The 17681-nt window shown below is 43.2% G+C and overlaps 1 protein-coding gene across 2 annotated transcripts in view; it reads left to right on the top strand.

Moving 5' to 3' along the window:
• Window positions 1-2018: 2018 nt before the first annotated feature.
• Window positions 2019-17681, top strand: part of LOC112234548 (protein SCAI-like) — a 51909-nt gene continuing 36246 nt past the window's right edge. For both annotated transcript variants that reach the window (XM_024402716.2, XM_024402715.2), the window contains exons 1-3: window positions 2019-2181; window positions 2832-2892; window positions 16569-16687. In XM_024402716.2, coding sequence (XP_024258484.1) covers window positions 16587-16687 — 101 coding nt within the window. In that variant the 5' untranslated portion in view covers window positions 2019-2181; window positions 2832-2892; window positions 16569-16586. The remainder of the gene's footprint in view (window positions 2182-2831; window positions 2893-16568; window positions 16688-17681) is intronic.

Below are 17681 nucleotides of genomic sequence, written 5' to 3'. Positions count from 1 at the left end.
TCAAGGCAAAGGAGATGATTGTGGACTACAGGAAAAGGAGGACCAAGCATGCCCCCATTCTCATCGACGGGGCTGTAGTGGAGCAAGTTGAGAGCTTCACGTTCCTTGGTGTCCACATCACCAGCAAACTAACATGGTCCAAGCACACCAAGACAGTCATGAAGAGGGCATGACAAAACCTATTCCCCCTCAGGAGACTGAAAAGATTTGTCATGGGTCCTCATATCCTCAAAAGGTTCTACAGCTGCAACATCGAGAGTATGGTTGCATCCACTGCCTGGTATGACAACTGCTCGGCCTCCGACCGCAAGGCACTACATAGGGTAGTGCGTACGGCCCAGTACATCACTGGGGCCAAGCTTCCTGCCATCCAGGACCTCTATACCAGGTGGTGTCAGAGGAAGGCCCTAAAGTTTGTCAAAGACTCCAGCCACCCTAGTCATAGACTGTTCTCTCTGCTACCACACGGCAAGCGGTACCGCAGTGCCAAGTCTAGGTCCAAGAGGCTTCTAAATAGCTTCTACCCCCAACCCATAAGACTCCTGAACATCTAATCAATTGGCTACCCAGACAATTTGTATTTCCCCCTCCCCCCACCCCCTTTTTTTATGCCGCTGCTACTCTCTGTTATTATCTATGCATAGTCACTTTAGTAACTCTACTAACATGTACGTATTACCTCAATTACTTCGACTAACCGGTGCCCTCGCACATTGACTCTGTATCGTTACCTCCTGTATATAGTCTTGCTATTGTTATTTTACTGCTGCTCTTTAATTAGTTGTTCCTTTATTTTCTTATCTTTATTTGTATTGTTTTAAACTGCATTGGTGGTTATGGGCTTGTAAGTAAGCATTTCACTCTATTCACTGTGTTCAGTGCATGTGACTGGTAACATTAGATTGGTGGTTATGGGCTTGTAAGTAAGCATTTCACTGTATTCACTGTGTTCAGTGCATGTGACTGGTAACATTAGATTTGAATTGTAAAAGGCACAGGATCGAACACATGGAGTTTGCCCAAAGGCACCTAAAGGACTCTCAGAATTTCTGGTCTGATGAAACAAAAATTGAACTCTTTGGCCTGAATGCCAACTGTCATGTCTGGAGGAAACCTGACACCATCCCTACGGTGAAGCATTGTGGTGGCAGCATTATGCTGTGGGGATGTTTTTCACCTGCAGGGACGGGGAGACTCGTCAGGATCAAGGAAAAGATGAATGGAGCAAAGTACAGAGAGAGATCCTTGATGAAAATATGTTCCAGAGCGCTCAGGACCTCTGACTGGGGCGAAGGTTCACCTTCCAACAGGACAACGACCCTAAGCACACAGACAAGACAATGCAGGAGTGGCTTTGGGACAAGACTCTGAATGTCCTTGAGTGGCCCAGACAGAGCCCGGACTTGAACATCTCTGGAGAGACCTTTAAATTGCTGTGCAGTGACACTCCCCATCTAACCTGACAGAGCTTGAGTGGATCTGCAGAGAATAATGTGAGAAACTCTCCAAATACTGTTGTGCCAAGCTTGCAGCGTCATACTCAAGAAGCCTCGAGGCTGTAATCGTTGCCAAAGGTGCTTCAACAAAGTACTGAGTAAAGGGTCTGAATAATTATGTGAATGTATATTTCACAATTTCTAAAGACCTGTTTTTGATTTGTAATAAGGGATATTGTGAGTAGATTGATTCGGGAAAAACACTGTCAAGGGTTCTGAATACTTTCTGAATGCACTGTATAAATGTAATATATTAAGTAATGACATTAAGAATGATTACCTGCTGCATTCAAAGGTAACCAACCTACACTGCTAGACTAAACTTTACTTGCGTCATCCTTGTGGTATTGATAAACATGGTAATGCTTTCACTGATTGCATATGAAGGAGGATAATTCCTACCTGATAGAATTCTGTTTGTTATCCAACTGATCTTGTGTACATTCTGTCATCCTTTGAACCCCGTTCATTGCTGCTCACAGCAATATTTTACTTTACTTTAACCACCCGCAGCTAGTTGAGGCTGGCAACCGTGCAACGCCGGTCAGTTAACTGTGAAACAGCTGTATATGACGGCGCGGCACTGCATTGGATGCTCTGATTTAAAAACGGTTTATACATTTAGCTACATACATTTTACACCTGGATACGGTTGACCCGAGGACGACTGATGGAGACAACAACAGTAGGAACGAGTCAGTTCGTTAACGTTAGCTAGGTAGTATATTAGCTAGCCAACGTTACCGTTAGTTGCTACGTCTCCCACTGCCCAGCTGTTCTCGCAGCTAACGTTACTTAGCGGTAGTAACCAGATTAAATTACTTGCACATCATACTAGCTACGGTAGCTAGATATTGTTAGTTAGCTACCTGCTGTATCACAGAGTATCCCAACCTTTGCCTGAATCGTGCTGCTTAAATGGATGCACTGTTAATAGCTACCTAGCTAAATGCATTGCTGCTAATTGATTGGATAGAGGCTATTTTTGCATGAACGATTCAAAATCTAACGTCACAACGTTAACAACTAACGACGTTAGGCGAACTAGCTAGCTTGCTAGTTACTAAATGCATTATTGATGTGACGAGTCCAGACATTACCCTTCGCTGGCTAGCTATGGACGTAGCTATTTTCACAACGTTAAATCACCAACATAACAGCGTGCACGCTGAATGTAACACGAGCTCATCGTTAAGTTATGTAATAGTGCAACGAGCAATGCCCTGCTTGTGTCACTGCAAAGACTCGCGTGTGTCCTGTTACAAATTACTGCACTGATTGTCGTTTTTCTCAATACCCCTTCATTTTTGTCAAAACGATTTGTCTAATTTTAAGACATATAGGCAACTGCTGTCAAGTGGACTCGGACTTGACACAAGCCGGACTGTTCTTTAAGGTGAGTACATGTCATATTCTGTAGCCTAGGTCGCTCTTGCTCTGGGGATTTGAGATGCTTTCTCACAGCATCTTGAGTTGAAAGTGCTTTAAAAAAAAGTCCACTGAAAAGAAATGACAGTGAAGCAAATTGTCAAAAAAATTTTTCTCGACTTCCAGCTCCAGTCTGGTGAGGGAGCTATTCATTTGAATGGAACCTAGTTGACTAGAAGGCATACACCCCCTTGCACAGTTGTCACATTTTGGTGTCCTGATTGCAATGTCAGTGCTATCAACTTTCCACTTGATCCTGCCATGTCCTAATTCATTGCTGATGACAATTGAACCAAATACAGTTATTCACTTGGGATGGAAGAGGTGCAGGAGCTGTCTTTTTCCAAGTCGGTGCATGAGACTATGTTCACCGAAGTTCACAAATTACATTATGCTATAGAGACCTTTTGATTATTCACTGTAAATAAGTCTTATTCCATTGAGGTCTAGTAGCATATCAGACAACAATAATATACACTTAAAATTTACTATACAATACTGACTTCAAGAGTTCAAGAGTTTGTTAATGTAATTCAATATTGCATTTTTATAAGCTCTCAAATTTATAAACATTAATAAACAAAACCCTTTGTACCAAGACTAAATAAAACACTGATAAAGATATGGAATACCTCCATGAAATGCCACTTAAGTATTGAGTGCTACAATTCCTAAAAAGCAAAGGCATCAGTGCTATCAAGAAGATATACGGTATAGGATCAAATAATAGTTTTAACAGTAGTACATCTGGTCTTCATAAGGAATGATTTTAAATGGTTCAGTTGGTTCAAGAACAGATCAGCACATTATAAGCTAAGGTAATTCATAAAGGCAGCATTCAAGTATACACGCATCTTCACATAATCAAGCAATAAGGCCCAGTGGGGGTTACTATTCCACGGCTAAGGGCTGTTCTCAAGCGCAACACAACGTGGAGTACCTGGAAACAGCCTTTAGACATGGTGTATTGGCCATATATCACAAACCCCTGAGGTCCCTTATTGCTATTATTAAGGCTTTGTGACCTTTTTCGTAGGCTTACAAACACAAGCATATCAGTACCACTGTACACTAGCGCCTACAAACAAGTTTCATAAACAGATTAGGTCTTTTAACAGAAGGACCCTGCGTGCCAGGACTGACATAACATTAATGATGTTAAACAAGTCACTGTTGAAGCTCCAAGCACTTTAACTGCTTTTTTGGAGGAGCTGGCCATGGTGCTGAAATGCATTGAAGAGAGGGAGTACTGGTGTGTAAAATAGGTTGAACAGACCATTTTTGAAAATGTATTCTTATTAGCATATCATTTTCAAATCACTTAGATAAAAAAACAATCTTCCCACTTTCGCCTTATCATATCAAAACAAGCTCCACATTGCTTTGTGTGTTCTTTGGCAGGGCAGTTGGTTGTGTTGGCGTGTCTCCTTCCTTTACTCAGCCATGTCTTCACATATGGCAAGGGGTGGAACAGCAGCAGTGGTTGATCGTTGCGTTTGAGGAAAAGCAAATTGGAGAGGTAGCTCACTGCGAGCGCGTTTCACAATGTCATTCATGCTGCTGAATGCACGCTCGCATTCACTGGTGGATATGGCGATGGTTTCTACTGCTTTCATCAGAGGTGACAAGGAGACTGGCATTTTTTTTGTAGCTTTGGAGTCCTTGAACTCATGGAATCCCCGAACACTCGCCGTACCATCTACTCTGAACACCTCGCACAGGTGTCTCATTGCATTGTCTCCTAACAGAATGTCCAGCTCTAGGCTTGGGCGGTATCCAGATTGTCATACTGACCTTGTGCCATACCGGAATATTCGGTAATACTGGCACTGAACACAAACCCCACTGATGGGCTGTAATCCGAAGGTTAGCAATACTAACAAGTACATGTAAAATCCCATAGAGAATGTTAACTAAATGCTAACAAGCGCATTGCTAACATTTTGTACAGTTTCTGACCTACACTACTCACACAAAACAAATATTAGCCAGCATTGCTCTTCATCTAGGAGGGGATTTTCTGCTTTTACCAAGCGGTCTAAGGCACTGCATCTGAGTGCAAGGGGCATCACTACAGTCCCTGGTTCAAATCCCAGCTGTATCACAACTGGCCATGATTGGGAGTCCCATAGGGTGGCGCACAATTGGCCCAGCGTCGTCGGGTTTGGTCCATGTAGGCCATCATTGTAAATAAAAATTTGTTCATAACTGACTTGCCTAGTTAAATAAAGGTTAAATAACAAATTCTAATAAGTGAATGTTTGTTTTTGGAAGAAGCTAACCACTTAGTTAGCTAACTGGCTACTATATTAGCAAACTAAACACACAACTGAGCATTTAGCACATTTTAGACGGTTAACTTAATAGTTATAAGATATCACCGCATTCTTATCGGCAGACTCAATAGCCTTGGCTTCTCAAATGACTGCCTCGCCTGGTTCACCAACTACTTCTCAGATAGAGTTCAGTGTGTCAAATCAGAGGGCCTGTTGTCCGGACCTCTGGCAGTCTCTATGGGCGTGCCACAGGGTTCAATTCTCGGGCCGACTCTTTTCTCTGTATATACCTGTATCAAAGATGTCGCTCTTGCTGCTGGTGATTCTCTGATCCACCTCTACACAGACGACACCATTCTGTATACATCTGGCCCTTCTTTGGACACTGTGCTAACAAACCTCCAAACGAGCTTCAACGCCATACAACATTCCTTCCGTGGCCTCCAACTGCTTTTAAATACTAGTAAAACTAAGTTCATGCTCTTCAACCGATTGCTGCCCGCACCCTCCCGCCCGACTAGCATCACTACTCTGGACGGTTCTGACCTAGAATATGTGGACAACTACAAATACCTGGGTGTCTGGCTAGACTGTAAACTCTCCTTCCAGACTCATATTAAACATCTCCAATCCAAAATGAAATCTAGAATCGGCTTCCTATTTCGCAACAAAGCCTCCTTCACTCGTGCCGCCAAACATACCCTCGTAAAACTGACTATCCTACCGATCCTTGACTTCGGCAATGTCATTTATAAAATAGCCCCCAACACTCTACTCAGCAAATTGGATGCAGTCTTTCACAGTGCCATCCATTTTGTCGCCAAAGCCCCATATACTACCCACCACTGCAACCTGTGTGCTCTCGTTGGCTGGCCCTCACTACATATCTGTCAGATATGTCAGGTCATTTATAAGTCTTTGCTAGATAAAGCCCCGCCTTATCTCAGCTCACTGGTCACCATAGCAACACCCACCCGTAGCACACGCTCCAGCAGATATATTGCACTGGTCATCCACAAAGCCAACACTTACTTTGACTGCCTTTCCTTCCAGTTCTCTGCTGCCAATGACTTGAACAAATTGCAAAAATCTCTGAAGCTGGAGACTTGCATCTCCCTCTCTAACTTTAAGTATCAGCTGTCAGAGCAGCTTACCGATCACTGTACCTGTACACAGCTAATCTGTAAATAGCACACCCGACTACCTCCTCCCCATATTATTACTTACCCTCTTGCACCCCAGTATCTCGACTTGCACATCATCATCTGCACATCTATCCCTCCAGTATTAAATCAAAATCAAATCACTTTTTTTTTTTGTCACATACACATGGTTAGCAGATGTTAATGCGAGTGTAGCGAAATGCTTGTGCTTCTAGTTCCGACAATGCAGTAAATCCAACAAGTAATCTAGCTAACAATTCCGAAACTACTACCTTATAGACACAAGTGTAAGGGGATAAAGAATATGTACATGAAGATATATGAATGAGTGATGATACAGAGTGGCATAGGCAAGATACAGTAGATGGTATTGAGTACAGTATATACATATGAGATGAGTATGTAAACAAAGTGGCATAGTTAAAGTGGCTAGTGATACATGTATTACATAAAGATGCAGTAGATGATATAGAGTACAGTATATACGTATACATATGAGATGAATAATGTTGGGTATGTAGGGTACTGGCTGTAAGCAGGGGCTTTGGATCACTACTGGCTGTAAGGGGGAGGCTTTGGATCACTACTGGCTGTAAGGGGGGCACTACTGACTGTAAGCAGGGGGCTTTGGATCACTACTGGCTGTAAGGGGGGCTTTGGATCACTACTGGCTGTAAGGGGGGCCCTACTGGCTGTAAGCAGGGGCTTTGGATCACTACTGGCTGTAAGCAGGGGGCTTTGGATCACTACTGGCTGTAAGGGGGGCTTTGGATCACTACTGGCTGTAAGGGGGCTTTGGATCACTACTGGCTGTAAGCAGGGGGCTTTGGATCACTACTGGCTGTAAGCAGGGGGCTTTGGATCACTACTGGCTGTAAGGGGGGCACTACTGGCTGTAAGCAGGGGGCTTTGGATCACTACTGGCTGTAAGCAGGGGGCTTTGGATCACTACTGGCTGTAAGGGGGGCTTTGGATCACTACTGGCTGTAAGGGGGCTTTGGATCACTACTGGCTGTAAGGGGGGCTTTGGATCACTACTGGCTGTAAGCAGGGGGCTTTGGATCACTACTGGCTGTAAGCAGGGGTTTTGGATCACTACTGGCTGTAAGGGGGCTTTGGATCACTACTGGCTGTAAGGGGGGCTTTGGATCACTACTGGCTGTAAGGGGGGCTTTGGATCACTACTGGCTGTAAGCAGGGGGCTTTGGATCACTACTGGCTGTAAGCAGGGGGCTTTGGATCACTACTGGCTGTAAGGGGGGCACTACTGGCTGTAAGCAGGGGGATTTGGATCACTACTGGCTGTAAGCAGGGGGCTTTGGATCACTACTGGCTGTAAGGGGGGCACTACTGGCTGTAAGGGGGGCTTTGGATCACTACTGGCTGTAAGGTGGGAGTCACTGGCTGTAAGCAACCTGTTGGTTGTTGTTCTTCGGAGGCCGGAGCGGGATTTCTTATAAGCATCCGGATTAGTGTCCTGTTCATTGAACTCGGCAGTTCAAGCCTTTAGCTCAATTCCGCTGTTGCCTGTTAATCCAAGGCTTCTTGTTGGAATATGTATGGACACTGTGGGGACCACGTCATCAAAGTACTTATTGATGAAGCCAGTGACTGATGTGGTGTACTCCTCAATGCCATCGGATGAATCGCACAACATATTCCAGTCTGTGCTAGCGAAACATTCCTGTAGCTTAGCATCCGCTTCATCGTACTTCCTGTTTGAGTTTTTGCTTATAAGCAGGAATCAGGATCGAGTGATGGTCAGATTTGACGAGGGAGAGCTTTGTATGCGTCTCTGTGTGTGGAGTAAAGGTGGTCTAGAGATTTTTTGTTCACCTCTAGTTGCACACTTCAAACAAATGTGTGTTGTCAACAGCGTGAACTGCTTAAGAAAATATTTACTAAATAAACTAAAGTAAAAAATACCATTGAAAAAAAGTAACACAAATAACAATAACGAGGCTATATACAGGGGGTACCGGTACTGAGTTGTTGTGCGGGGGTACAGGTTATTTGAGGTAATTTGTACATGTAGGTAGGGGTAAAGTGACTATGCATAGATAATAAACAGGGAGTGGCCGCTGTGTAAAAACAAACGGGGATGGGGGGTCAATGTAAATAGTCCGGGTAGCCATTTGATTCATTGTTCAGCAGTCTTATGGCTTGTGAGTAGAAGTTGTTGACGAGTCCCGGTACCGCTTGCCATGCGGTAGCAGAGAGAACAGTCTGACCTAAATAATTCAGTTCCGTTCCTTAGGCGAGCTGGCTTGCTCCTGACTTGTTTAGAATAACGTCAGTTGATAGTGACAGAATCACACATTAGTGTTTTGGGGCGGCAGGGTAGCCTAGTGGTTAGAGCGTTGGACTAGTAACCGGAAGGTTGCAAGTTCAAACCCCCGAGCTGACAAGGTACACATCTGTCGTTCTGCCCCTGAACAGGCAGTTAACCCACTGTTCCTAGGCCGTCATTGAAAATAAGAATTTGTTCTTAACTGATCTTGCCTAGTTAAATAAAGGTAAAATAAAAAACTTCCCAAGTCAATTTCTTCATCTCCTCGGCTATAGAAGATTGTAGCGCAGCCTCTGAAGGTCATAGATTCCAGCCAAAGATGTCCCATATGCGTCGGAGTCACATCTTTCCCCGGCATTTTACAGCTTGTTTCTAAGCACAAAGCATTGCGGACTAAAGATGGATCGCTTTGTATAATAAGGTAGTAGGTGCCAGGCGCACTGGGTTGAGTGTGTCAAGAACTGCAACACTGCTGGGTTTTACATGCTCAACAGTTTACCATGTATATCAAGAATGGTCCACTACCCAAAGGACATCCAGTCAACTTGTAGTCAAGTCAACATGGGCCAGCATTCCTGTGGAATGCTTTCGACACCTTGTAGTCCATGCCCCGACGAATTGAGGATGTTCTGAGGGCAAACGGGGGTGCAACTCAAATATTAGGAAGGTGTTCTTAATGTTTTGTACCCTGTGTAGGCTCCCACACAAAGCCCTTTTGTTAGTAGCAGAAAATGGAGACTTTTTAAAATGAATTAGGCCTTGTCGAATTGGCTTTCCAATTCACTGTTCATCTTCTTGGCTACTGCTTCATAGTAATGTAAGTTATGTAAAGCCAGGAGTAGGTTTTCTTGATTGAACACAGTTCTCTATTGAGGGATTTTGGTCAATATAAACACTCCAACATAATCAATGAAAATCTCCCAAGGAAAAACATACATCTTCTTCAGATGAAACAGGAACACAATACGATTATCTTTAAACTCCAACCAAATTCACGGGTTTGTCACCGTCTTAGTGGATCTTCGTGGATAGCTCCCCTCTCTTGGTGGCCTCCAGAGATAGTTTCTCATTCTTCTCCTCGCCTTCCAAAAGACACAGTGCCTTGCGAAAGTATTCGGCCCCCTTGAACTTTGCGACCTTTTGCCACATTTCAGGCTTCAAACATAAAGATATAAAACTGTATTTTTTGGTGAAGAATCAACAACAAGTGGGACACAATCATGAAGTGGAACGACATTTATTGGATATTTCAAACCTTTTTAACAAATCAAAAACTGAAAAATTGGACGTGCAAAATTATTCAGTCCCCTTAAGTTAATACTTTGTAGTGCCACCTTTTGCTGCGATTACAGCTGTAAGTCGCTTGGGGTATGTCTCTATCAGTTTTGCACATCGAGAGACTGAATTTTTTTCCCATTCCTCCTTGCAAAACAGCTCGAGCTCAGTGAGGTTGGATGGAGAGCATTTGTGAACAGCAGTTTTCAGTTCTTTCCACAGATTCTCGATTGGATTCAGGTCTGGACTTTGACTTGGCCATTCTAACACCTGGATATGTTTATTTTTGAACCATTCCGTTCTAGATTTTGCTTTATGTTTTGGATCATTGTCTTGTTGGAAGACAAATCTCCGTCCCAGTCTCAGGTCTTTTGCAGACTCCATCAGGTTTTCTTCCAGAATGGTCCTGTATTTGGCTCCATCCATCTTCCCATCAATTTTAACCATCTTCCCTGTCCCTGCTGAAGAAAAGCAGGCCCAAAACATGATGCTGCCACCACCATGTTTGACAGTGGGGATAGTGTGTTCAGGGTGATGAGCTGTGTTGCTTTTACGCCAAACATAACGTTTTGCATTGTTGCCAAAAAGTTCAATTTTGGTTTCATCTGACCAGAGCACCTTCTTCCACATGTTTGGTGTGTCTCCCAGGTGGCTTGTGGCAAACTTTAAACAACACTTTTTATGGATATCTTTACGAAATGGCTTTCTTCCATAAAGGCCAGATTTGTGCAATATACGACTGATTGTTGTCCTATGGACAGAGTCTCCCACCTCAGCTGTAGATCTCTGCAGTTCATCCAGAGTGATCATGGGCCTCTTGGCTGCATCTCTGATCAGTCTTCTCCTTGTATGAGCTGAAAGTTTAGAGGGACGGCCAGGTCTTGGTAGATTTGCAGTGGTCTGATACTCCTTCCATTTCAATATTATCGCTTGCACAGTGCTCCTTGGGATGTTTAAAGCTTGGGAAATCTTTTTGTATCCAAATCCGGCTTTAAACTTCTTCACAACAGTATCTCGGACCTGCCAGGTGTGTTCCTTGTTCTTCATGATGCTCTCTGCGCTTTTAACAGACCTCTGAGACTATCACAGTGCAGGTGCATTTATAAGGAGACTGATTACACACAGGTGGATTGTATTTATCATCATTAGTCATTTAGGTCAACATTGGATCATTCAGAGATCCTCACTGAACTTCTGGAGAGAGTTTGCTGCACTGAAAGTAAAGGGGCTGAATAATTTTGCACGCCCAATTTTTCAGTTTTTGATTTGTTAAAAAAGTTTGAAATATCCAATAAATGTCGTTCCACTTCATGATTGTGTCCCACTTGTTGTTGATTCTTCACAAAAAAAATACAGTTTTATATCTTTATGTTTCAAGCCTGAAATGTGGCAAAAGGTCGCAAAGTTCAAGGGGGCCGAATACTTTTGCAAGGCACTGTATGTGGAATTTGCTAGAGACAAGGGAAATCTGTTTGATAAATGGCATGCTGCTAGTAAGGTAACTGATTTCAACTCTCTCCGGGAGTTAATCTTGTTGGAAGAGTTTAAAAATTGCTTACCCGAACGCATTGTAGTTTACCTAAACGAACAGAAAGTATCCTCCCTGGCAGAAGCGTCTGTGTTGGCAGACGAGTTTGTGTTGACGCACAAGAGTGTGTTTTCGGCTCAAACTGAGAGTAGAGCCACTGAGTTTCCTACTTTTAGCCCTAGTCGACCAGCAGTAGTATATCAAGCACGCCAGAAGAATGAGCGTCCCTGTTTCTATTGTCATAAAGTGGGACATATGATTAATGATTGTTTCCTGCTAAAACGCAAACAAGGGATGCCTCTTCGTGCCAAGCCGCCAACTGGTGTTGCTCTAATTCGTACGGTTGTGAGGTCTGCAACAAAACAGGTGCCTCAGGGTAACTGCAGTTTGAAAGTCTCAGTCCCCGACCGCAGTTATGAACCATTCATTTTCGAGGGGTTTGTGTCCCTAACGAATGACGAAGCGTCTCAGCGACCGGTTAAAATCCTTCGAGATACTGGTGCGGCGCAGTCGTTTATATTGTCTGATGTGTTGCCCTTATCTGATCTGATGATACATACTGTGGTTCCAGTGTGTTAGTGCAGGGTATTGAAATGGGATTTGTCCCAGTGCCATTGCACTTTGTGAAAGTACACTCTGAGTTAATCAGTGGAATATTCAGAGTGGGGGTACGTCCTATGTTGCCAGTGAAAGGTGTGACCTTTATAATGGGTAACGATATTGCCGGAGGAAACGTAGTACCTGTATTGGAAGTATTGGATAAAAGTGACCACTCTCTCTCGAATGAGTTGGCACAGAGTTATCCACATGTGTTCCCCGCTTGTGCTGTCACTCGTGCTCAGGCACGACAAGAGGGTGACGTGATAGATTTGTCAAACACTGTTCTGTTCAAAGAGGTTGATCCAGAGGATGGGTTGTGTGATACCTCTGAGAAGCTGATCACCTCTGACAAACAGCCCAGGAAAGAATCAAAGAACGTTGAACTTATTGCTGAGGCAATACAGTTACCAGTCACTCGTGAGCAGCTGATTGCTAACCAAAAGGTTGATGACAAGCTTGCTAAATGTTTTTCTAGTGTTGTCTCATTGGAAGATGTAAAGATGAAGAACGTGGCTTACTTTATTGATGGTAATCTCCTCATGCGTAAATGGAAATCCCATGTTGACGCGGGTGGAGATTGGAATGCTGTTTACCAAATAGTGATTCCTACAGCCTTTCGACAAAATGTGTTATCCCTTGCTCATGATCACCAGTGGTCTGGTCATTTAGGAATCACAAAGACTTATGATCGGATCCTTCGACATTTCTTTTGGCCGGGTTTAAAACAAGATGTGGCTCAGTTTTGTCGGACATGCCACACGTCAGATAACAGGAAAACCAAATCAGGTTATTCCTCCCGCTCCTCTTTGTCCCATACCTGTCATAGGTGAACCATTCGAGCATGTGGTGGTTGATTGTGTTGGACCGTTGCCGAAGACAAAATCGGGTTACCAGTTTTTGTTAACGATTATGTGTATGGCTACAAGATACCCCGAGGCCATTCCTCTGCGAAGGATTACAGCCCCGGTAGTGAGTAAAGCCTTAATAAAATTCTTCACGACATTCGGGTTACCTAAGGTGGTACAAAGCGATCAAGGTACCAATTTCCTATCCAAGCTCTTCAAGCAGGTGTTAAAATCCTTGTCAATTACGCACCGTGTGTCAAGCGCCTATCACCCAGAGTCTCAGGGTGCGCTTGAAAGATGGCATCAGACACTGAAGTCTATGCTACGTAAATATTGTTTGGAATCTGAGAAAGATTGGGATGAGGGAGTTCCTCTAGTTTTGTTTGCTGCTCGTGAAACTGTGCAGGAGTCCCTAGGTTTCAGCCCGGCTGAACTAGTGTTTGGTCATACAGTGAGAGGACCAATGAAAGTCCTTAAAGAACAGTTCTTGTCCCAAGAGTTGTGTACAGGAGACGAGAATGTGTTGGACTACGTTAGTCGCTTTCGTGAGCGCCTACATCAAGCTTGTGCTCTCGCAAAGGAAGCTCTGTCTTCCTCACAGAGGAGTATGAAAAGACACTATGATAAAGAGGCTGTTTCTCGTCCACTACAGCCAGGTGACCAAGTACTGGTGTTATTACCTGTTCCAGGATCTTCACTGTCAGCTCGTTTCTCTGGTCCTTATTTGATTGAAAAGAAAATAAGTGAAACTGACTATGTGCTTCAAACTCCTGATAGACAACGCCAATCTCGTGTGTGTCACATTAACATGTTGAAAGCTTATCACACCTGACCCATCACACAGTTAGATAGTTCAAAAACAGAGGAAGGTACTGCTGTCTCCTCTGCTACTACTGCTATCATAGTGGACTGTCATATTGATGATGATGATGATGATGATGGATTGGAGTTGCGCAACACTCAACAGCAGTGTGTTAGATTGCCCAACTCAGAAATGCTGCTGTCTATCCAGTCAGGTCTGGTTCATTTAACGGATGGACAGGCTAATGATATTGTGAGGCTACTACACAGTTTTCCATGTCTCTTTAATGACGTTCCTACTCGCACAAATGTGTTGGAACATGACATTAATGTTGGAAATGCTACACCTATCAAGCAACACCCATATAGTATCAACGCTTCCAAGAGGAAGATAATGAGGGATGAGGTGAAATATTTGTTGGAGAATGACCTGGCTACGCCAAGTTCCAGCCCTTGGAGTTCTCCTTGCATTTTGGTTCCTAAACCTGATGGCACGTCCAGGTTATGTACGGATTATCGAAAGGTAAATTCTGTCACAATGCCAGATTTGTTCCCGTTACCCAGACTGGACGACTGTATCGACACTATTGGTGCTGCTAAGTATGTAACTAAGTTGGACCTCTTAAAAGGTTACTGGCAGGTTCCGTTAACTTCACGTGCTTCTGAGATTTCTGCCTTTGTGACCCCAGACAACTTCCTACAGTACTCAGTCATGGCTTTTGGGATGCGAAATGCACCAGCCACTTTCCAACGACTGGTTAACTCCGTATTAGCTGGCGTTCCTAATTGTAGTGCATACCTTGATGACCTAGTGATTTATTCGTCTGAGTGGTCAGATCATGTTGACTCGCTAAGGGTAGTATGTGAACGGTTGGCAGCTGCTTCTCTAACCCTGAACTTGGCAAAGTGCGAGTTTGGGAAGGCTACTGTTACCTATCTCGGTAAAGAGGTTGGCCATGGACAGGTGCGCCCTGTTGATGCCAAGGTCTTGGCTATAACTGCATTCCCTGCACCTACCACCAGACGAGAGCTACGCCGCTTTTTAGGGATGGTTGGCTACTACCGTAGCTTCTGTAAAAAGTTCTCTGCGGTTGTTGCTCCATTGACCGATTTGCCATCTCTGTGAGTATTGTTTTTGGTTATGGTGTTTGTGTTTGATTGCTGGTGGGAAAAGGGGAAACCAAGACAAGTCGCCCATGGGCATACACTACCCGTAGATAGACTTTGTTAAAAACACTAGTTAGAACTGGGCGGACCACCCACTGTATTTTTGGTTAGTTAGTTAGCTGTTAAATTAGGCTAGTCTAGCTTAGGGGTGTTTTGGATGCTTGTTTCTTTCCGTGGGTCCAGCTCAGCCCCTTTTCCTGCTCCCCCCATTTCCGTGTGTATAATAAATGCGTGTGTATAATACAATAAACCCTGAGTTTGACGGTATAATTTCAGTTGTCGTGGTTATTTCGTTCACACTTTTACTTTGTCACAATTATAATTTGCATGAGTTATGTTACGGGTCTCATTACCATCCCCCCTAGACTGTCGGGCCAAAAGGGATTCGTAACACCTTGTGACCCATTCCATCCATCTGTTGTTCGCCATGTAGACTGAAAGAGGTGTTTCTTGGCTATAAAAGACCTTTGCACTTTTGTCTGGGGGCTCTCGACGAATCATTTGAGGGTGATTCGTCGACCAGCCATCATTATCGTAGAGCACTCAATTGATTAACTTTGTGTGTGTGTTGTATTGACCTGCTCCCTTATTAATAAGTGAATAAAGATTTAGCTTAAGTATAACTCTGACTTGTGTGATAAGTTTGTCTATCCTCATTTGATAGTAAAGAAATTAACCACCACACGGTACGGCACTCTGTCCCAAGTCAAGCACTGTACCCATAACATGGTGCAGCCATCGCATGCTTTAAATTATGGATGGTTTCACTCAGTGATGTTGGATTGCCCCTAGCTATACTGAACAAAACTATAAACGCAACATGTAAAATGTGGGTCCCATGTTTCAAGAGCTGAAATATAATATCCCAAAAATGTTCCATATGCACAAAGTGTATTTCTCTCAAATTTTGTGCACAATAATGTTTACATCCCTGTTAGTGAGCAGTTCTCCTTTGCCAAGACTATCCATCCACTTGACCGGTGTGGCATATCAAGAAGCTGATTAAACAGCATGATCATTACACCGGTGCACATTGTGCTGGGGGCAAAAGGCCACTCTAAAATGTGCAGTTTTTTCACAACACAATGACAGATCTCAGGTTTTGAGGGAGCATGCAATTGCATGCTGACTGCAGGAATGTCCACCATAGCTGTTGCCAGAGAATTGAATGTTCATTTCTCTACCATAAGCCGCCTCCAATGTTGTTTTAGAGAATTTGTCAGTAGATCCAACTCTGCTTCCAAAAAAAGGTGCCACATTTTTCTGTAAAATTGGTTATACCTTTTCTGCAAAATAGGTAGTGCTTGAGCTGGTTGCCCTTGACCGCAGTTAGCCTAAGTGTTAGACATTGTAGAGCCCTTTGGTCATTTGGTAATGGCAAAAGAATGCTCTCAAACAAGAAGTTTCAGTGTGTGTGACCTGATCTTACACTCTCTCACACGTACACACACACACCTTGTAGAATGTATGCACTGATTCGCAAGGCTCATGCTTATAGCCAGAGCCTGATCACTAGAGCTTGACAGTGAATTCTTGGACAGTTTAGAGCACTTTGGTTGTTTGATGATGCAGAAAATACATGATACATATTGCAGATACATATTACCTACAAAAAAATAATAAATGACAAAATGCCCTTTTAGTTTTACTGTTTGTATTATATGGCCTCTGTCAAGTCAAAGATGTTCTTGTTTTTCAGGGGTGAGAGGCAGGTGCCATGACTGGGGCTGAGGATGACATCCCATTGGGTGAAAGGAAGACAGTCACAGACTTCTGCTACCTACTGGACAAATCCAAACAACTCTTCAATGGCCTACGGTCAGCCTGTCTGTCTGTCTCTCTCTCTCTGTCTGTCTCCAAATGACTCCACACTTAGTTACTTAATAAATGGCTCATAGACCTAAATGATCAGTAAGTTATTTAATAAATGGCTCGTTGACCTTTTTTTATTTTATTTATTTATCCGTTATTTTACCAGGTAAGTTGACTGAGAACACGTTCTCATTTGCAGCAACGACCTGGGGAATAGTTAGAGGGGAGAGGAGGGGGGTGAATGAGCCAATTGTGAACTGGGTATTATTAGGTGACCGTGATGGTTTGAGGGCCAGATTGGGGGCCACCTAAATGATCAGTTAGTTATTTAATAAATTGTCACGTTCGTTTGTAGAGATGGACCAAGGCGCAGCGGATGTTGAGTTCCACATAATTTATTGAAAGTGAAACTTAGCAAATCAAAACAATAAACAATAAACGAACAACGAACCGTGACTACAGAGGTGCTACATGCACTAACTCAAAACAATATCCCATAAAACACAGGTGGAAAAAAGGCTACTTAAATATGATCCCCAATCAGAGACAACGATAGCCAGCTGCCTCTAATTGGGAATCATAAACAATCACCAACATAGAAAAACTAAACTAGAACCCCACATAGAAAATAATAACTACAAAACCCCCCAGTCACTCCCTGATCTACTTTACCATAGAAAAACAAAGGCTCTCTATGGTCAGGGCGTGACATAAATGGCTCATAGACCTAAATGATCAGTAAGTTATTTAATAAATGGCTCGTAGACCTAAATGATCAGTAAGTTATTTAATAAATGGCTCGTAGACCTAAATGATCAGTAAGTTATTTAATAAATGGCTCGTAGACCTAAATGATCAGTTAGTTATTTAATAATTGGCTTGTAGACCTAAATGATCAGTTAGTTATTTAATAAATGGCTCATAGACCTAAATGAGCAGTTAGTTATTTAATAAATGGCTCGTAGACCTAAATGATCAGTTAGTTATTTAATAAATGGCT

Source organism: Oncorhynchus tshawytscha, linkage group LG33 (assembly GCF_018296145.1).
Source record: "Oncorhynchus tshawytscha isolate Ot180627B linkage group LG33, Otsh_v2.0, whole genome shotgun sequence".
NCBI lineage: Eukaryota > Metazoa > Chordata > Actinopteri > Salmoniformes > Salmonidae > Oncorhynchus > Oncorhynchus tshawytscha.
The sequence above is the reverse complement of the archived record's forward strand: the minus strand, read 5'-3'. Positions and strand labels throughout refer to the sequence as shown.